At 37.3% G+C, this 22175-nt stretch overlaps 1 protein-coding gene across 2 annotated transcripts in view; it reads right to left on the bottom strand.

Moving 5' to 3' along the window:
- Positions 1–22169, bottom strand: part of IFIH1 (interferon induced with helicase C domain 1) — a 30217-nt gene extending 8048 nt beyond the window's left edge. Inside the window, exons 1-8 of one of the 2 annotated variants that reach the window (XM_026078081.1) lie at positions 21654–22169; positions 19529–19685; positions 17145–17321; positions 9945–10028; positions 6340–6560; positions 5284–5494; positions 1927–2144; positions 236–352 (exon numbers count right to left, since the gene is read on the bottom strand). In XM_026078081.1, the coding sequence (XP_025933866.1) occupies positions 236–352; positions 1927–2144; positions 5284–5494; positions 6340–6560; positions 9945–10028; positions 17145–17321; positions 19529–19685; positions 21654–22097 (1629 nt within the window). In that variant the 5' untranslated portion in view covers positions 22098–22169. The remainder of the gene's footprint in view (positions 1–235; positions 353–1926; positions 2145–5283; positions 5495–6339; positions 6561–9944; positions 10029–17144; positions 17322–19528; positions 19686–21653) is intronic. The other variant, XM_026078082.1, reaches the window with a different exon arrangement.
- Between the last annotated feature and the right edge of the window lie 6 nt (positions 22170–22175).

Below are 22175 nucleotides of genomic sequence, written 5' to 3'. Positions count from 1 at the left end.
TCCTTTGACCAGTTACCTCAAAAATTAAAGACAAACATTTTAAAAATTTAGTTTTTTACTTTATTGATACTTGTCCATTGAAAGGAATGCAACGCATACACCCACATATCCAAATTAGTACTATGTATCACAATAAATCTATAGAAAAAGAACATTAGGCAAAGTTTTTCATATTGTACAAAACACCTTTAAAGGGCAACATAATTTTAACACTGATTAGTTTGACAAAACATACCCTTCTTTTGTCATCTGCAACCACAGTCTTCTTATATGGTTCCTTCACCTGATTCCTCAGTTGGGAGGCATGCTCTTCAACAGTCATGATTCTACGTGCATCAAGATTGGCACAGATCTGGGACAAAATAGAGTGTTATTTCTTTTAATGTTAACATTTTGTGAGTTATTCCATGTGAAAACTGAATTAAAGCAATATAGCTTTTTATTCAAAGACTGTTTTTTTTAATATAATTTAGTTTATTTTCTTCCTACAAAACGGTATGCAGACTCTATCAGCATGAGAAAGGCCAAGTCTTTGACAAGCATTTGAGAAAGCTAAACAAGCTACTACCTAGGCTAGAAGTGATCCTTACACATAGGAAAAAATATGCAGATTAAGCTGCAAAACAGGTATTTTGTAAAGTAAAATATACCATCAATAATTTGGAGAGGATTTTGGAGCACAACTCAAGCAAACAAATAAAAAGAATAGTGAAACAGAATAAAAGAAAGGTAATGTTAGGGAGTAAACATAGAAGTAAGAGCTAGACTTGAAAGTAGAAAATAATTTGAAATTATCTTTCTTGGAAAGAAAGTGATGAAGAAACTTTCTGTGCTAACTGAACAACTTTACTTGACTTTGCTGCTTTTCATCTTTTGCAAAAAATATGTTAACATTTCTGTCACTAGGTTTAAAATAATATGGGGAAACCCTAACTTTTTTATGAATATAGAACAAAAAGGAGGAAGTCTGGCAGGCAACCTTTTTAACATCTGCATCAGTAGTTATCTATTTGAGCTTACACATTCAGATTACATTTTGTTACATACAACCCCCCCCATCCTATCATTAGGATTTCAAAGAAGATGAAAAGGAATTCTCTGATTTTCCCCTTGCCAAAAAGCTATTTCCTCACAATACCTCACAATTCTGCCTACTTCAATACAGCATAAAAGCTTCTTTGAGGTCTCACCTATTCAATTCCATATTCTGGTCTAGTGCAATTTGCTAGTCAAGACTTTTCCCTGCAGCACTGGATTAAATTATGTTTTGTATCACCAATATAAATCCATTAGACTTCATGTAAAATAGAGTTTTAGATTCACAGTTGTATAGAATGTATAGTATAGAATAAGTATAGAATTTAACCAGTTAGCTGCAGTCAGGTGTTTATGCAACTACACACTTCTCCCATCTCTATCAGTATCTCTAACTGCTGGAAATAAACACATTTTCATGCTATTTGTACCTCACATAGTTTCTGCTTGTTTAAGTATTCAACTTAGAGTTTCCACTTTCTTGGACCCACACAGAAGCCCAGCCTAGCAGTTCTAGAAATACAGATTAAAAAATACTGTGATCTCTCTAGGCTTTAGGAATATTCAGTAAATACCAAACCAGCAATAGAAAAAAAAATCAGATTTTTATTAATAAAAAAACCTCACCATTTTGTGGATTCATTGCCTCTGATCTTGATTTTTTTTTCCAAGATAGGCAATCTTTTTACTTCCCATTCATGTAAATTATCTTTATTTGTACCAGAATTTTCAAACTTGTAGCAGGTCAATTTACTGAATGGCTGTGATCTGAATGCCACATACACATGAAAAAAATCAGATATGTTTGGAGCCTAACACTGACTTTAATACAAGTTTTACTTGAACAAAACACTATTCCTTTGGTGATTTGTAATTTTAAGGGCTATTTACTTTCAGAATATGTTCTTCAGCTTTCAAAGAGGATGTTGCACCTCCTACACCAGGTGAGGCTGTAAGTCCCAGAATCTGAGGCTGTGGAATGAGTGGTCTGTTTTCTTTTGCCAGCTTCCCATTCTTCATCTTTTCTTTTAAGTAATGTCGCATTATATTGTTGTAGACACCTTCCTTTTGAGTGTGATGACATTCATCAATAATGATAAGTGTAAAATCTGGAAAAATGGTAAGTATAAAATGATTATTTTTCTTTCAGATGTTGAATTTGTGTAAATAAATCTTCTTACACTGCTGAAGAGATCCAGTCAGTTTGTTTGAGCCTTTCATATATTAGAAAATTTGCAGTACTGGAGAAAGGGGAGAATAGAAGTTATATATATTTAATGGACTTTGGAATCCTTGCTGCACTCTGGATGCGTCAAGTAGTTTTACACTTCATGTAAGGTAGAAAACTTTTTTATTTCTGCAAAAATGAACTAATAGTATAAAGAATTTCAGACAGATATTTTTAATAACCAGTGGTAAGAACATATCGTTTTACTCAATCCTATCTTTTATAAGCATTTCCATAACTGCATCTGACAAACTACATACCATTTGTCTAGGAGAACATATAACATGTTAGAAGCCATTCAGACATTCTAGAAAGGCCTGTCTTGATTAAAATATGCTTTCATTTTATAGCAAACCAGAAACTTCCTCTCTATCCCTGCCCAATTAGAAGGTTTTATATTACTTTATGGATGTGTAACTGGAAGGAACAAACAAATGGTGAGAGCACAACCAATCACCTCTCTTCTGTAGCTGAGGACACGCATGAAGACTTTTTAGTCAGATCATATTTACAGGCAACAGGTACACATATGTAGTACTATATGATCAGAAAAGGAAAATTAAGATTTGTGTTTGTTTGTTTTAAATCTCTCACAAACAGATAAAACAGCTCCTTGATCTGTTTACATATGCAGCCAGTGAAATATATTTTAAGGTTCTGATTTGAAAGACTCGTGAACATTTCTCAAACAGTTTCTCTAGCAGCAAAGCTGGTTTATGCAGCTTCCACCTCACTCCTAGCCAGCCGGTCATTCTCAATGTTGTAATTCCCTGCCCTTTCAGTATCTCACAAAATCATTTGTTGAAGTGACTGTAAAGCAGATCATTGAAATATTCTGGGTTAAACTCTTTCCCTCCCCACCCCTTTCTTTTCTTAAACCAGACAATTTCAGGGGTCTTGTTTACACATTAGCCTGCTTAAATTGTTGCAATAATACAAATCAGTTCACAGCCATCTGCAGCAGAAGCTAGGAACAAAGAGAGAGCAAGAACATTCTGAATTGTTTTTTCTGCTGGGGAAACCTTACGTAACTTCATTTTTGAAGAACCTGGAGAAAGATTGAGACTGAACATGGGAAATCTAATTTAGAGGCTAAAAGAAGGAGTACTGCAAGGAAACCAAACCAATGCTCCATGTCACTGAGGAAATGTAATTGTTTTCCACACAAATGGTTTGGTAAACCAGTTTGGACTGGACTGCTGTGGTCTCAAACTTAAATTTGTATTTATTGCTAACATTGCTAAATACTGCAAGACTTTGGCAGTAGCGCTGGCAGTTTCTCAGAGTACCATGAATAGAGTTATTTTGCCAACATAAGAGTACTCCCTTTGATTTTGACCATCATCTCTGCAATGTACATTCCTGTGATTACTCAGGAAGGACCTAACCCACCAGAAGAGATGTGCTTCCAATAAGGAAGTGAGACACAGAATTTAGAAAGTCCACACAATGATTTCAACCCTTGCTAAAGAGGGTAAATGTTGGGTAAAATGCAATCGAGAGTTTCTCCATTTCACTGAGGTTGGAATTCCATGTTACATGTAATGTAACATCTGTTTCCACAGAGATCTACAAGAAGTATGAATAGAAATTAGGAATGGAATACTTATAACTAATTAGATTCTCTCTTATTCAAGGATGGCTTGTCAAGGCTGTGAATAAACCAAGTCATAGCCATAAAAATGAAACTGTTCAGGCTCATGCTCTGTCCAGGCTTGCTTTGCTTTGGTCCAGCTGAACTTAGCACAGAAACATGGCCGTACAGTTTGCAGGGCCATCTCAGTTCTGAAAAGTATAAAGCTCCTTGTGAAAGAAGCTTTGCAAGGTGTGGTTCCTTTTTGAAAAAACACTGCATGACAAGCTGGTAGGAGTCCAGTCCAACTCTAATTAGGTCAGTTATTCCTGTAGAAATATCTGGGTGCCTCTACATGGCATTCCCAAATGGTTCAGATTCTGTGAAGGTTTATTAACTTGGGTGCTGTGGAAAGCAAATAAATACAAGCAAATCTCTAGCACTCTGTCCAAGATAATAATAAGGCATTCAGAAAGAGGATGCAATTCTGAAATACTCAAGTGGCTCTGTAGGAATAAGTTTGGATCAAGCAGTACTCCAACCAGCACTAGCCAATGATGGACACAGGCTGACCCTTCAGCTTTCTCTGAGCTGAGACAAGTACAAGTACTTACGTTATCTGGGATCCATTATTTTGAACATCACAGCTCTCTCCTCCACTATACCTCCATTACACCCTGCCCCACCTAATAAAGAGTTGACTTTATGAAGATTCAGAGAGAAGTTAACTGCTTACAGAGGAAGGTCACTGCAACCCAAATCTTGGAGCTGAGGTCATGTGTGGTTACATTATCTGTAAGTCACTGGCAGACAATAGCATTTTGTTTCTGATCTCCAACAGATATCTTTTTATTTTGGGCAAACAATTTTACATTTCATCTTGTATCTTTTGTTTTCCCCAACTTCCTTCATCTGTTGTTGGAGACTCTTATAGTTGCCTACTTCTGAGAGATAAGGTGAGAAGTAATCCTATCTCTCTATGTTAGTAAAATGATAAGAGCTTAAAGAATATAACTTTTATAACAGATTGGTTCCTATCTTGTATTCCATCATATTTCTCAAATTAGCGACTACATTTGAATTTTTATCATTTTTTTAAAACATATTCTCTCTATAACTTTCATGTGATATAACTCAGTGTTCTACTACCTAAGGAAGCTTGGAAACTGGAATCAGTATAGCTGCACCTGCACAAAACTCTGCTTGAGCTAGATAAAATGGGAACCACAACCAATATTTAGTAAAGGTAAACTGCAAGAGTCTAATCTGGCTTGAAGATTTTGCATGTTCATTGACTAAGATCTGTTTTTGACTCCGAGTCCAGCTTGCATTTGTAAAACCAGTCAAAGTATTAACTATTGAATCCCACACGCTTTTACTCTGCAGTTTTCCAGAGTAGTCATACTTTTAGCTCCTCTGTAAAAAAAATTCGGCGTGAAAAACTTGCCTGATAAATGGACACCTTCCTCATCTTCTTCAGTTGCGTTTAGCAGCGAATTCCCCAGGATCTGTGCTGTGCTGATTATGACATCGTTTCTTCTGACAACTTCAGGAAATGAGATTTTCAGCTGAGAATCACCACTTAAACCAATAACCTGATACCAACGCTTCAGGAATGGATGAAACTCCTTTCGTAAATGCTGTTCCACCAATGGTACCTGAATAAGTTTGCAAAGAATTTAAACCAGAGCTTACATAGGGTTAAAAACACATGCCTATTTGTCAGAGATGTTGTTAGGTGGACATACATTCTACACAACATACTTTTTTTTTTTTAAAGGCAACCATCACCTTATTCACTGCAAGTAGGATTAAAAAAAAAACAAGCAAAACAAAACACCTCCAAACACTAAAAATCCCCAACTCCAAACCCCTAAAAACTGCATACCTAAAAAAAACTTTGTCCCAAAAACTTTGGTTTAACTGTGCCTTAGAAAGAACAAACAAACCATGCTCTGGCTCCTTAATTGAGCTTATAACATGCTAGCAATTTTCTTCTTATAGGAGGATCTGGATATCTTTTAATCACTTACGAAATTATTAAATATATTCAGATATTTAAATTTTAAAATTACAATAGAAAAAAATTAATTTAGATGCTCTGAGTGTAACTATAAACATTACAGTCATTATCAGAAAATCTGACAGAATATTCCTCAGTACTATAAGACTCATTAGGTGGCCTTCATTACCAAATCCAAATGTACAATGTGAAAAACAGATTTTTGATTTTTAAAGTATTATTTTAGTTTTATTCATCCTAACAAGGAATTGTACTTTTTCCAATGATGTAGTTATGGCACATTTTGATTCCAAGTGGACTCGGATAAATTAAAATCATTCACATTTGCACCAGTATAATGGAGATGACAGTCCAGAGCCATATACTTTTAAACATAGCTGCATCTGGAGAATCTGAGAAATGTATTTATATTCATTTTAGAAATGCTATATTAACAGTGTATGAGGCTTGAAAAATACTCTTTTTAATGGACCAACATACCTTATTAACAAGTACTATAACTTTTCCAGGCTCTGATGCTCTTCTCTTCTTATCCAAGTGATCTTTGGTAATGTAAACAGCCACTCTGGTTTTACCACTACCTGTAGGGAGACATATTATAACATTCTCCCCATTCAGTGCTGGTTTTGCAACTTCCATCTGGTAATCCCTCAGGATCAGTTCTGGCTCAGGTGAAGCTCTGCTCTCCACTTCATCTTCATCTAAGAGTACAGACAAATATAAATATCAAACAGGAGGCATAGAACATTCAGAGTATTGAACAAATAACAAATGGAAAAATAAGAATTTACTATGAAAAGTATCTTCTGAGTAAATGGAAACAGGGCAATATTAGCTTAGGCAATGCTGTTCTGTGGAGCTCTGCAACTCCAGATCAGTACTGCTTACATCTAGTCACCTACCAGGGTGGGCAGAGTAAGCCACAGTATGTCTTCACCCACCTATGTTGACATGAGTATTATCATGTGTAAATTCAAGTGATACAGTTCAGTAGCACGGGGACCAACAAAGGTTGTGTTCGGAGTCACAGTATTTATAATCTAGCCAATCTTATGTGACCTTCTCTTTCATCGGGACTGAAATTTATTTGGTTGCAAGTGAGCTACTTTCTTAAATATGCCACAGAGGAAGAAAAAAAGACAGAGCCATAGAAATAAAAAGAGATAGGGACCACTTAAAAATTGATGAAGGGAGTTATGAAGTATAAAGTTCAAATAGATAAGAAAATTCAATTGCCCATACAAGATAGAGCTCACCCTGCTGAATGTATCACACCTCTTCATGGTAGATTGCGCTGCTTCCAGACTGACTCATACATAATGCAATCTGCGCTGTTCACTAAAAAGCCCTGTGCATTGGCCACCTGAAGGCCAAAACCTTCCATCTATCATTTAAAATGCGATGGCAGGGAGTTCAGATCCACTGCTCGCAGGTGAAACAAATAACATTCAGAAGTTAAAAGTGCTGATAAATGATGTCATATTATTTCAGGCAGCGAGAAAAGAATATCAGGTCTCTGAGTTTAAATACATGTAGGAAGTCAGGAATTATATACAAGAATATATGAAAAATTTATTTCAATGGGTTTGGGTTTTTTTTCTCCTACAGATGTGTTTAAATTTGCCTCAAAGCATTAACTGTCACCAATGACGATGAGAGACAAATTCTACTAGACTAAAGGGGAAAAAAAAACAGTCTTATTTCCTGATGAGATCATTAAATGAAGAATCATGGGGTTTTATTATCACTGATACATTATACATAAAATAAGTGTATTTTTCTAGTATCCCTGATTCCATTAAATAAAACTAAACTAACAGAAAGTAATGAACCTTGAGAAAATACTGCTGATAGAAACATCTGAATGCCATTCCTAAGTGTTTTTTGCTTGTTTTGCCTTTTAGCGTGAGTGCAGTACTACCTGGAACAAAGGGAAATTCACACCAGAGAGTACTTGCTGTTACTTATCTGACTTCTACTACTCTCTTCTGAGGAAGAACATTGTTTGCTTTCTGCTTGGCTACATCCAATAGTCCAGTCATATTGAAACTAGCACTTTATCATCCATCTGTTTGGTTAAATTTTAGTATCTTAACATCCTCAACTAACTGTCCAGGCCTAAAAAATATTTAACTTTTCTCTCTCCTAGCTTCCTTGACCCCTGTTTAGATAAAGGCTAACACAGGAATCTTTACACAGGATATGATTCCATTAAAGAATTTTCATAATGCACAGTATAACTTTAGGGAAGTCATCTGCTTCCTTACAAGATTCATATGAATTGCTGCTCCAGGCTAAAAGCATCATGATAATTATTCTCCTATTCTAATTCCAACATTTTTCTTAAATGTAAAATGATGCTTGCACAGAAAACTGACTAAATCCATATGTTTTTGTGCATTAAAATCCAAATCATGTCAATGCATTAAGATACTACCTACAGATCTGTTTAATACAACAGCCTTACTGCAAAATTTGAAATCATAAAATCCATAAATGCCATAACGTCTACCTGTATCTCAGCTGTTCTCATACTTGCTCTCACTGAGTTTACTAGACTATAATAAAAAGCATGAATGTTTTTTAAAACATGTTTTAACTTACTGTTTTTAAAGCCCATGTGTAAACAGAACATATAGCAAATAATCATTAAAAAAATCTATTCTGCACTGTTCACATAACTTTAGTGACTTATCTTTTCTATGGAACTTCTGGACGTAGCCAATGTCCAAGTTGCTTAATGGGAGGTTTTTCAGTGACTTTAATGATCAGGCCATATGTATTTGTGTTACCACATACCCGTAGTCTGTAACGGTCTGAACAACTGATTCACTGTGACTATACACAGAACAGAGAAGTTTCTCTGCCCTGACATTTCATGTGACCCAGAGAGGAAAAGATCTTAACATGACTGATAAGTCACTTCAGTTGACATAGCAGTGCAAAGCATATTCCTCAGAGCTAACAATGCATATACTAAAACCCTATCTACAAGAAGGCAATTTAGATTCAAGATACTCTGAATTTTCTGTGTATTTGTAAAATGGATGAATTTTAATATTAAACAAGGCTGAAACTACTTTAAAGCATTTATCACTACATTGACTTTACTGATCTAATAGCTTTACCAGACAGAGCTGGCCCATAAGCTACCCAGATTGCTCCTAGCCCCTGCGCAAGACACAGTCCTAGAAAAAACTTTATTAAGGCCAGATTCCAAAAGGCAATTTGTTCTTCTTGAACTCTTTGTAGGCAAATACAGGGCATGCTTCAACTSTACATGGTTGACAGCTGAAATTAGTTTGGCCTGAGGTCTGAGATTAAGAAAAGAAAAAAGGGGGATAAAATCTGRAATGTCTTTTAGAACAGCAGTATTTGCTTGGGCTCAAGACTATATACAGAGCAAGATCATATCTGTCTACGAAGTATTGTGTAAACACAGTCTGATCTTTAGTTTAGCACAACATTTTGTTCAACTTGCAGATATGTTTAAAAAACAGATTTGCAAATGTCTTTGGATAGTAATTCCCATTGATTAGGTTGCTAAACACTTTTACAAATAGTTCTACGAAATTACTTGGGCCCAACATGGACATTCACATGGTTCTGCAAGTACCTCGGAAATGCTTCTCCTCATCCTTAGATGCCTCCAAAGCATGGCCTAATCCCTCTCACTTCCCCTATGCAGGGGCCAGGCACAGTCTAGCTCCTCTCTGAAAGGAGAAGAAGCACTTATACATTGCAGTATTATGAATCTGTACAGGGGATTGGGCTAGATGACCTCTGGAAGTCCCTTCTAACCTACACGATTCTATTATTCTGTATCATTGACCATTTGTATGATGGCAATGTCTGGAGACCTATTCAGAAGATCCCAATAAATTAACTCTTTTGGGGCTGGGAGTTAAGTCCAGACTTATAAAAATGGCATCTATTTTCCAGCAAAGTAAGAGGAAGTCTTGCACCTAAAAACTGTTCCTAGAGTTCACAGTAGAAATCTTTGGTTTTTGCTCTAGCCCATTCACAGAGGGCTTACCCCTCCAGAGCTTATTTTGCAATTGCTAAATAACAGAAGGGAAACATACCTGAATCACTGGTTGTGCTGCTGCTCTGTTCCAAGTTTTCATTCACATTACTGACACTTCCATCTCCTACTGAGACATCAGACTCTGAATGAAAAACACAAACAAATATACATATAAGTAGGAGATGATAGCATATATTAAAAAATATATCCAAATACAGTATAGTAGATTTGCTATACAAATAACAAAACTGTCTGTCTCACCCTCTCCCTAAATAATTGCAAGTCTGATCTAAGTTAGGCAGCTTGCAGCCAGAGCCTAGCCCTGATTATACATTACATATTCTGCATTACTCCAGCATATTTTCTTACTATGTCAAGGATTGTGAGGAGTGTGAACAAAAGTGAGGCAACTGTTTCTGTACTACCTGCTACTATTACTAGCAGATTCCTTACTGCAGTGTTTTTGAACCACAGGTCTGAACCATATCAGACAAAAGCGGTGTTAATAGATGCTAGTAGCTGCAACTTGATATCAGAAATAAGAAATGGCTGTAATTACAGTCCAAAAATAGGGAAAAACAGGGAAATGCAACCTGTCTTTAAGTGCCTTTAATTATACCCCGGCAAAAAAATTTATATCTTCAGGCAGTAATTACAGCTGTTTTAGTCTCCAGCCTTGCAGGAAGTAAGTTGTTGCTGATTCATAGGCTGAATRAAGAAAGATAAGCCAAATAGAGGTTCTTTCAAAAAATCTGAGAAATATTCCATAGTGGAATCTGTTTAATATGCTCTAAACAGAGCCAGGTCCCAGCTTGACTTTTATTTAAATTGGAAGGGGCAATACCAGTGCTACCCTGCACAGCTTTTTTCCTTGATAATTTTAAGATCATATGCCTGCAGAATGCAGATGCAAAGGTAATTAAACAAAGGAGTTTCATTTTGGAGTGGAATAACAGAAGTAATAATGGAATCTAGGAAGTTTAAGTGTACATACCAAGTCTTCAATCCTGGAAGTAATAAATTATGCCAGAAACCTCTGGTAAAGTTCTTTAGTTAGTATGTTCATAAAACATGGTCATTAAAACAATCATTTCCAAATGTACTCTAGATTCCCAAAGCTTTCATCTTAGCCTGTAAGATTTGTAAGCTGAGTGTTTAGTACCACAAGAAAGCATATTCCTCTCATGTCATTCATCTTACTGAAAGCATTGCTATTAAAAGTTCACTGGCCAAGTAGGAGGCATGTCAGGCGAGCCTAAAGAGGAGGTAAGTCCTAGACTCAGTTCTACTCAACGTTTTCATGTTATCTGTGAGCCTGATAACAGAAGAAAGGACCCACTTAAGAATTATGTGGAAGACAAAAGTGGGATGGGTTATGGGCAGCCATGAGAACAATATCCAAATTCAAACTGAGCTTACACTGTAGAGGTGGCCTGTGATCAAGGCAGTTGTATGACAGAAAGCGCTATGGTGAATTTCAGGTCACCGACTAAATGCACATCAGTAGTGTGACATCATTACAAAAAAGAGCAAAACTTTTTCCAGGGTGCGTTAAAAGGTGTGCTAATAGACAAAGGAGAGAATTACTCTGATTTGTTAAATGTTCTTATTTGGAATATTTTGTCCTGTTCTAGGCACTAAACCTTCAAAAAGCAAGAAACAATTAAAACAAAAAGAGGTTTAGAAAACATGACATGTACGTTAAAAGATCTGGGCTAGTTTAAAGCAAAAGGGAGTAAAAGAAAGAAGCCAGGAGGAAAGGACAATAGAACATAGTCTTCCTCTAATCATAAAAGGCTGCTGAGAGGACAACAGGCCCTAACTGTTTTTACAGGGACTGTAGAAAAAATAAGGAAAAAAAAATCGGCTCAATTTAAAGCTAATAAAATTTAACTTAAGGATCTTTGCAGAATCTTCTTCATCTAAAGGTCTTACAATAGGGTAGACAAGTGCCTGGCAGGGATTGCTCTGGTATAATTTCATTTATTAAACTTTTTCTTAGATAAAGATAAAACTGAACAATGTAATTTGCTCTCTTATAAAAAAAAAAAGGAATTAAAAATCCAAAACATAGCAGAGGTAAGGCAATGTCATGATTTAGTGTGGTCATGCATCTCTTGTGTGTTTGCCTGAAAGCAATGGTCAGGACATGACCACCTGCATGATTCTTTCTAGTCCTATTTTTCTGTATCTTTTCAGAAGGGGATGGAAAAGCAAAAAGGAAAAGCATGCAGTTCTATTGGACTCACAGCGCATATTAAAGACAAACATTCTCTTTTACTCCCTGTAAGCCACGGGGGTTGTATCTGTAACAGGTTAAAATCAAAACCAGAACTGTTTTTTTAAAAACAGGTTTCTTCGCATAACAAAAAAGAGCAAGTCACAGTTCTCAGGTAAATAAAAACAGAAAGGAATTATTAAATCTTTCAAGCTTTTTGCGAGTAAAAGCAGAAACTGACAATCACATTACACCCACTTGGATACTTGGATTTGGATACTACCACAGAAATCTGGCAAGTGTGTTACCGATATTCTAATGTTAAGCTCTCCCTCTGCTGGGCAATAAATATATTACACTGATTTTGTTTTCTATCCCAACAATGCAATTTACATAGTTAGATTTTCCAACAACTCAGACATTTTAACATCTGAAGAGATACAGAGTTCTCCTGGAAAAGATCTGCTCCAAACAGACTCATCCTGCACTGTCTGTCAGCTTATCTGTAGCATTCTGCAACGGAGCTCATAGCGCATATAGGAAATCAGAATAATAGCGTTCATCCCTGTTTTGCCTAACTAGCTCATGTAACTTGTGGCCTATCAAGTTTTTTCATAGCTTTTCCAGTGAATATTCCATTGCTGTCCATAGCCATATAACTTACTGCCCCCAACAAATAATTCATACAGTAAAATAGACCCTATGAATGAAAGTTCAGAACTAAAGAGAACTTACAGTCACTTAACTCTGAGAATGGTGTACTCCTGAAGTATGTCCTACAGTGTCTTGGTAAGCGAGGCGGGAATTTAGCCATCTGTGTTCAAAGATCTGAAGCTTTGACTTTCCTTTATACAAGTTTTGGTCTCCTCGGAAGATGAAAGACTAATGGAAATGAAACTGCTAGCTCACAGAATAAGTATAATATAGACAACTGAAATATAAGTTCCATACCAAGCTACCTTAGCTGCTATTAGGAGTCAGAAATTTGTTCAACTTTAAGTGCTAATTTTTTCTTTTTACTGACATAATCATGAAAAGTGATGCAAATATCTGTGTTCGTGTCCTACAAGTTTCCTCATTTATTCCATACAGACCTCAAAAACTGGTCCAACTATAAATTACAACCATCCATGGGAAGTGTTACGATGGGGAGGGGTATTTAAAGACTTCAAGCACCTAAATTAAAAGGCTAATCTCCTAGAAATCAGTGCAATCAACAGAAAGGCACTTAAAAAAATGTATTAGGAGTCTATTTTATATAAAATTCCTCTGTAATTTTATATCTAGCTTTTATATATATCTAATACACCATTAAAAGACAGAATTGACCTGAGAACCGAAGAAAACATTACCAATTATAAGATGCGTTCAGAGACCTGTGACAAACTATTAAGTAACATTAGTGAGAATTCCAGGTATGAAAATGACATTGACATCTCGTTTTCACTTTCTAGGAATCCACATGGATAGGAAGGAGGGAATAAAATTAAAATTCTATGCATCTGTTCTGTGTGATCTCCCATCTAAAATGACCTATTGAAAGATTATACATGCAGCAGTGAATATATGCTTTCACAGTGTTTTGTAAATAATTATCTGAATTACAATCTGCAGTATTGCAAAATCACCTCTCAATAGAACATCAGGGGAGAAATTAAATGTAAAATGTTCTCCTTTATAAGCTGTGGCAGTGTTCCTGAATTATTTTAAAAGAAAAAGAAAAAAGAGGTAAACCTTTCCAAAACAGTTAAGATAAAAAGGTTATTATAAGTTATTTTCACCAATTTCAGCAGTCTTCCCTTACAGTACTACTTGCACACTATAATGCAGTGCTCTCCACAGAGAGATATTCCAGTCAGTTTGCATTGACAAATTAATATATAGACAATGGAATGCAAATAACATGGATTTTTGTGCATTTTAATAATAAAAAGTCCTCCTTTCCTGATCTGTGCTACATTAGGTCATAGAATAAATTTTGAACTTGGGAAAATACAAATGGACAAAAGATCAAAATATAAACAAGTTAGTAAAACTGATCCTAATAATCAGCATTTTTCTAATTGGAAGCATTAGGGGCCACATTTTGTGAGACATTATTGAAAATTCCATTAAAAAAAATAAAAAAAAATCAAGTGGTATCACCTTACATTTACCATAGATAAATAACCAAACATTCATTGTCAGATTGTACTGGAACCAGCAGGGGGCAAAACATTCTTGAAAATCATGACTGTATGATGGCAAGGAAGGATAGAAATAGGGTACATGAACCTTTCTATCTGTAATTTTCTCACAGTATAATTACTTGTTCCAGTCAGCTCCATTTTATGAAACAGGTCTTGACAAACAGAGCTGCTATTTAAAGTGTGATTCATACAGGTAACCAGAAACTTAAACTTAATTCAAGTATTCCACTTCTGACCTTTGCAAACTTACTGCTTTTATGTTGGGTTCTGTGTGTGCAGGTTTTTCTTTGTTTTTTCTATGTGCAGGTTCTTTCTAGTTTTCTCTTAGGCTAAACCATCTACTTCTACTTTGTCCGTATGACCCTACTGCTCTTATACCTTGTCCCTGACTTACTCTGCCCTATCTACTCCAGTAAAAGAGCCAGAGGAGGCTTTAGATCCAATGCAAATCACAGTAATTTCAAGTGATTTGAGAAAGCTTCTTTCTCCTTGAAATTTGTGTCTTTCTCAATACATGGAGGAATGGTGGGAGCGTACTGCAAAACTGATGACACTTGACAGCATCAAATTACAAGTTCGGTGGGTTCTCAGCCCATGTGGAAGTAGAATCTGGGCTCTAATTGTATTCTTACCATCTGGTTTAAAACTCCAGTTTAATGAGAGATACATGAGAGAGGTTGGAACTGGAAGAAGACTTGAATACAGTTCTGCATTTGTACAAGTGCATACAGATCACAGCTCACTACCTGGATGACCGAAAGTGAGCTAATTCCTCTATAGCCATGTTAATGCAGCACTGTCTCCTGGCAGCCCTTGCTACATTGCATCTACACTTCTGTTTTAGTTCAACTCAGAATCACACTTTTAAAGCAAGTCTGTCAATTGTCCCCACTTATTGTACTTTGATTCGTGAGATATTTTGGACCACATGAAATGAATTCCTCTTGGCTGAAACTAAATGAGATGTGTTCCAGCCACTCACAGGCATGCAGTCCACAGCAACAGACTAAAGTTAATCTGAAGCAAACAACCAAAATGTAGCAGAACACAAACATCTTTGGACTGACTACTTCACTGTCCAGATCTGCTCAACTACACAACTTGCTAATGTAGACATACACACTGTCTGTTTAATATGACTACAGATCTGTGCTGAGTAGACCATAGCTTTCAGGCTGGAACTAGCTTGAGGCTGGCTAGTTAATAGCTAAATAGCTTTAGTTACCTGCAGCTCTGACAACCATCCTGTAAGAGAYCTAGCTAAAAGCAATGAAAAATTACTCTCAGTGCGGCTGCATTTAAGACCCTAAACCTTGCACTGAAAGGATCCTAACTAAGAGTGAGGATAGTTCAGTCTGATCCATTCTGTATCATCCTTAAATATTTGGAACCTCTTCTTTGGACTGACAAATTATGTTCCAATCCAGGAAAATCAAGTTGGTATTTTTGCCGTAGTTAATTCACTACTTGCTACCAAACACTGTGATATGCTGTTGATATGCTAAATGAAAAAATAAGCTATCTACTGTTGCACATTGAAAGGCTGAAGATTTCAGAGCCAAATTCTTCTTGATTTATTCATGTTTTACAAAAAAGAGCAGCATTAGCTGTCTCACTTCTTTGGCTGAGTAAGCCCAATAAAATCATTTCAGGCAGGATTTAGATCAGTTTTAACTATTGTTTGAGTTCCATCTGAACTTGTAACAGATATGAATGGTTCCTTAATCATATAGCATATGTTTGAATCATCAGTTCCCAGTTAGATCTGTAATTGCTGCTGCTCATAATCAACTCCCAAGGCACAATTTTAGAAGCAGATCCATATAAACAGGCCCAAACAATTTCTTAAAGCTGTACTTCTGAGTTTGTGATATGTAGTGACACAGGTTTAATTTGATGCTCTGTAAATATAACCCTTACAACAAAAAAAGTACTTGTTGGACAATTAAAGGACTAAAGACAAAAATGTTTCCAGGATAGGAACATCAGCCCTCTATTAACAGAGGATCTTGATACAGATGCAGTTTTACTGGTGTAGAAACATTCTTCTTGATTTAAACTTTGTCACTGCTGTGAGGAGTTGCCAATGTAAACCAAATTTTTCATTGGTTAGTACAAACCTACCTTGAGTAGGTCAGAAACAGAGTATTAATATTAGTATTTAATTAATAATACTAATGAAGTATGCACATGAAAATTATTCATTTCTTCACACAGTAAATTAAAAAAAAACAAAAACAATGTTGTTTAAAAATACTATTTAAGAGGAAGGGAAGACCACTAACGTTGCTCAATTGTGAGAAGATCAAACAGACCACAGTAGGTCAAACATGATCACTACAAGCAGAGTAAACAGAACATTATCTCCGTGAAGACTACACATAGCATGCCATAGCTTTTTTGGCCATGTCCTCTTAATTCTGTACTGTGCAAGCAAATTGGTTGACCTGAACCAGGTCTTCTGTACTGTGCAAGCAAATTGACCTGAACCAGGTCTTTGTATTTATTTTAGGTGAAGATTTTTTCATATCTTTCAGATTAACTAGTTCAAGTATGATGATATTTATTATTAATTTCTCATCCTAGAGCAGCTCCTTTGAACAGAAGTGAGCAAACTAGAATATCTGACCCCTAAAACTGCTACTATTGTTAATTTGTAGGAAAAAATGGTATTCACTGCTTCCAAGAAATCAAGATTTATGTGTTCCATTCATTCCCTTCACATCAGCGGTACCATATGTTCCTGAATTTGAGCAACATGGGAGCTAACGAGAAACATGTTCTACAGAACTTCCACTGAATTGCTTCCAGTTACTAAAGTTTAAGTGGTACCACCAATTATTGGACCTACCTGAAGCTACAGAATTCTCTCCAATAGATCTTTCCAAAACACCGCTCTCACTGGCTAAACTATCATTTGTATTTTCTTGCTGTTTGAAATCCTCAACTATAGCATGTCCCGGTTGCCTTGTGACTTCTGTTTCTTCATTTGTCCTGTTATTCATCCCATTTTCTCTATTTTCTACGCCTAGAAAATAAATAGAAATGCACTATAAAACATTTACTTTTTTTAGCATGCAGCACAGAAAACAGAACTAACCAGAATTCATCATACATGTTCAAGTCAGCACATAATGGCATGACCTATGACCTTGGTCTTGACTTAAACATCGTAGTTTGGATTGTCAGTGTTCTTATAAATATTTACAAAATAAAGTTGTTTGTCATTAATCTCTAATATTTGCTGTCACTAAGAAGATTTGAAAATTGAATTAGTGGACTTGATCATGTGTTGTATCTTCTCTTAATTCCATCAGTTCTGTGAGTTCATAAATGGATGTACCTCAGCAGGACTTCATCTTAAGCTTTAATACTTGCCCATAAAACAGGAAACTTGAGCTTTCTGAAAATGCTCTCCCTCCTTCCATTGTTTTGTATTATTTCAAATACAAAAATTATTTCTTTTTGACTTCTGTTCTAGTGCTATTTTTATTAGAGACATGTAAAACCAGGCACACTCTAAAGGTGAAAATGCTGTTCAACAAGTTATAAACACTTCATAGAACTCTGGAAAACTGCATTCCACGGTTTTTCAAATTTGGATTCAAATACYGTGCAATTAGAAATTAAATTTAAAGAAATTAATAGATTTTTTTAATGTCAAGATTAATTTTCTATAAAGTTCTCAATTGCTATGTATAGGAGTCTGGTAATGACAACTTATTTTACTATAACAAGTCACTAGGGTTCAAACCTGAGTTATAAAATGTACCAACACTCTCTTCCTCACAAGATACCCAATGAGCCTTTTCTTAGTGCTTCCTGTCCTTGTCACTGTATCAGTGGATGTTACAATGATCTACACATGTACAGGATCGTGTACCTGGAAAGTTTCTTATACTCTGGTAAGACTAACATGATTTACATTTTACATGTTAATCTGCACAGTTTCTTTTAGGGGTTGCATTACCAAAGATTACTGAGAAACCTTTGAATAAATACATACATTCAGCATTACATCAAACAAGTGAATTAAACTACTTATGTTTTACCCTATCTGGTCTGCACCCTACTGAAGATTCTGAAATGCAAAATTTGTATGGAAAAAATTTTCATAATTTGCTCATTTGCTAAGTATTTAATACTTTGCTTATCTTACCAATAGCAAAGTAAAGAACACAAGAACTTAAGCCTGATAAAGCTGCAACATAAAATGAAGTTTAGGACCACAGTAGCTCCTGCACTACTCCCAGCCTCTGACTTTCCCTCAGAGTTACTTTTTAAGGCTCTGACCTGATTGGTCCTGTTCTGCAAACTGGAAGACTCAACCACAGTGAAAAGGCACACTTAAATGTGGCTGCTGCTTATTTGTGTGTGGCAGAGGAATCTGGTTGATTCCTGTCCTCAAGTGGAAGAGATACCTTCATGCACCTCTGATGCCAATCTGAATGCATAGTCCCATATGCAACAACTAAAGTTACATGGATGCCACAGAGACATAGTTCTGGTGAGCTTCTCAAGCAAGAAGGCTGAAGATGCAAAATGGGAAGTCTGGTAAAAAGCTTTGGTCCCCAGAAATCTTACAAAACATATGCTAAATGAGAGATAGAAGCAGCCCCCAAATGCTCTGTTTTTCATGTTTTAGAATCTAGGGAAGCACCGGGATAATATTATAACATAATAATCACTGTACGGCAATAAGAAGTACTAGACAAAATTCTGTAGTTCTTTTRCTTTCTTTTAATTTCTATAAATAATCTGTTTACTAGTTTTTTCTATTATTTATAGTCAATTTTATACAATGTCTCTAGGGACTTGTGACTGTCTTATCCCATTATATGTATTTGTAAACCTGTACTATTAAGAAAACACTAATCCTCAAGCTGAAGGAGAAGTCTGAAAGCAGTTTGTTTGGTTTGTTCAAAATAATATTCAGAATGTTTTTAATTAATGATCATAATATCATGCTGAAAACAAACAGGTAACAAAAGGTAAGTATTCAGTTTAATTATAATTATATACATATTTGAATTCTGATGTTTAATAACAGTTTTAGTGTTTAAGAATACCAAGTAAGAGGTTAAGAAACTTGATCTTGAAAGCCCTGGGTAACTGAAAGCATTAGTCTCAGTGATGCAGTGAAATCAATACAGCGAGAACCCTGTACTGTTTCCTAAGTCACAGTAAAAAAAAAAAAAAAAAAAATCATTACTACTAGTGAAATAAGATTATTACCTCCTGTATTTCCACTTAAATCATCTGCAAGGTCTTCATGTTGGGTTTTACGCAAAGCAATCAAAAAAGGGGAGAACCAGTTCTTCTTCTGAACTATTCTACTTAGCAGCTCCCTTGCACCATCTCTATTCCCACGACTTTCAGTAACAGTCTGGATCTGGTGAAAATAAAATAAAAAAAAAAAAAATCGAGACATAATTTTGAAATGGTTCAGATAAGTTACTAAGAACAGTATATGTACAAAAGTACTTCTCTGTCACCATTTAAAACACTGGTAGAAATAGAAATACATAGTGGGCCTGCCAGTAGTTTTATTCATCAGAAGAAATTTACTTTTTGTCCAACCTCATATTTATCACATATGGTTTCAGGTAGGATATATAAAACTTGAGAGATCTGAAATTTTATTTGAGAGACTGAACAATTAACATATTGAACAACATACTGAACAACAGTTATAATAATAACCATTATATAATAATAATTATTATTATGGAATAGTAAACACTGTTAACACTGATTTAGCAAATAGCCAATCTTGACCAAGGGCACAGTGAAGACATGCAGCTTACCAGACCTCAGACTTAATCTGTGATGTGACTTCATACATAAAATGGAACATTTTCCTTCTTAAACACTGGCTTTATCATCACACTTCCCACTTGAAGGTACAATAACTAAGCCTCTAGAAAAGATATTGCCCYGGAAGAAGCTATGGAAAAGTGTCCCAAGGCTGACTTGAGCAGAACTAGACATATGATCACAAAAGAAACAAAGAGGCTGTCCCAAAGCAAAGCAGCCTGGGGCAGGTGTTCAATCTTCACGGACAACCTCCTCAGTTTTCAGGAACCATCCATCCTGATATGCAAGCAAACGGGCAGGGATAGCAGCAGGCTAGTTTGGCTGAACGGGGCTTGAAAGCCAAAAGGAAGCATATGGGAAATGGAAGCAGGAAGAGGCAACCAAAAAGGAACATAGAAGCACTGTTCAGGTATGCAGGGATGGCATTAAGGCCAAAGCACCGGTGGAGTTGGAACTGGCAAGGATGTGAAGGGAAATGAAGGGCTTCAACAGAAATACCAGCAGCAAAAAAATGCCCAGAGAATGTGTGGAACAATTTAGGAATGGGGCAGGTAATCTGTGGGCAAAGCCCCTACCTCTGCCAGCTGCCCTACCATGCTGACTCTTGGCTCTCCTTCCCTTAGGGAGGAGCTGGCCCTTGCTGCTCCCTGACAGCCACCAATCTGATAAAATGAAGCATATGACTGTCATTCAGCTGAGACAAAGCATCAAACTACCTAAAAAGCTGATGCAAAAGCTCGGAGTGAAAATATGATGTAGTTCCACCATTAGTTTGCCATTTTTCCCCTTGTCCCTATGGCAAATCTCAGTTTCATTTATTCTTGTAACACTAAGTTTCAGGGCACCCATTTTTTTGTTTCCCCATAAGTTTCACATCAATCTGGGCATATCATTCTTGGCCAAATGGAGCAAACAGTGGCAAATGTTTTCTCCGAAGAGTAACACTTATTCTTTCTTGACAAAGTGGAGTTTCTGCTCAGCTTCACTGTCCACTGTCAACTTTTATATTCCTTTGTGAACTTCTGGCACAAAAGGAGGGAAAAGGGGAAGCAGGTCTTGTTTTATTTTAACTCAAGTGTTTTCTAGAACTTTATGAGCCATCACTACCTCACGGTACAGTTCAGGGACCAGAAAACACTTTATGGTCTTCTTAGCCTGGGCTCAGTGGCAAAGTGGAAAGCACCAGCAGTGCTGATTGGGTTCCTTCCACTTAGATGCTGGTTTATTCTAGCTCTCTGTTCAAGACAATTTCTTTCTCTGGTTCTTCGCTGGCATCCGTCCTCCTGGCCCACCACTAAACAGTTTTCTGTTGTGTACTTGGAGTCCCAATTCTCTGCTCCCCAGAGTTTGGATTCTTGGCCCCCTTCCTTAACTGCCTTTCATTTCCGCACTTACGACACCATTTCTGCACTTACGACACCATTTATCACTGCTGCTTCCTCTCTGCCCCACAGCTCCTGGGGGTGGCCAGTGTCTGTGGACGCAGGCGGCAGACGCTTCCCGGGGCCGGGCCCTGCCAGGCCAAGGTGGGCAGGCCACTTACCCGCTCCAGGTCCTCCACCTGGAAGATGTCCATCTGCAGGCACTTCTCGGCCACCTGCATGGTCCGCATGTTATCCACCAGCGTGCCGTGGAGCAGCTGCACCAAGTGCACGCACAGGTCGTTGTCGGCCTCCTCCGCCGGCGAGGGCAGCTGGCTGAGGCTGGGGTTCACGTAGCTGGCGGCCAGGCCGCAGCCGCCGCGCTCCAGCGCCAGCAGGAACTCGGGGAAGCAGTCGCGGGGCCGCCGCTCCACGGCGCGCAGCAGTAGCTCCGCCGCCTCCACCTGGCCCCACTGCAGCGCCGCCGCCCGCACCCGCTCCCGCTCCTCGGCGCTCAGCGACGGCAGCCAGTCCAGCACGGGGTCCACGCGGATGGCGCGCTTCAGCCGCGTCCTGAAGCAGGAGATCATGTAGAGGAAGCGCTCGACTCGGGACTCCTCCGACATCGCGGCGCGGGCGGCCCCTGGCCCCTCGGCGGACACCTCGCAGGGAGCGGCACGGCGCGGCACGGCGCGGCGCGGGGG

The sequence above is a fragment of the Apteryx rowi genome, unplaced genomic scaffold (assembly GCF_003343035.1).
Source record: "Apteryx rowi isolate R43461 unplaced genomic scaffold, aptRow1 scaffold_47, whole genome shotgun sequence".
Classification (NCBI taxonomy): Eukaryota; Metazoa; Chordata; class Aves; order Apterygiformes; family Apterygidae; genus Apteryx; species Apteryx rowi.
Note: the sequence above shows the minus strand (reverse complement) of the source record. Positions and strands in the feature narration are given on the sequence as shown.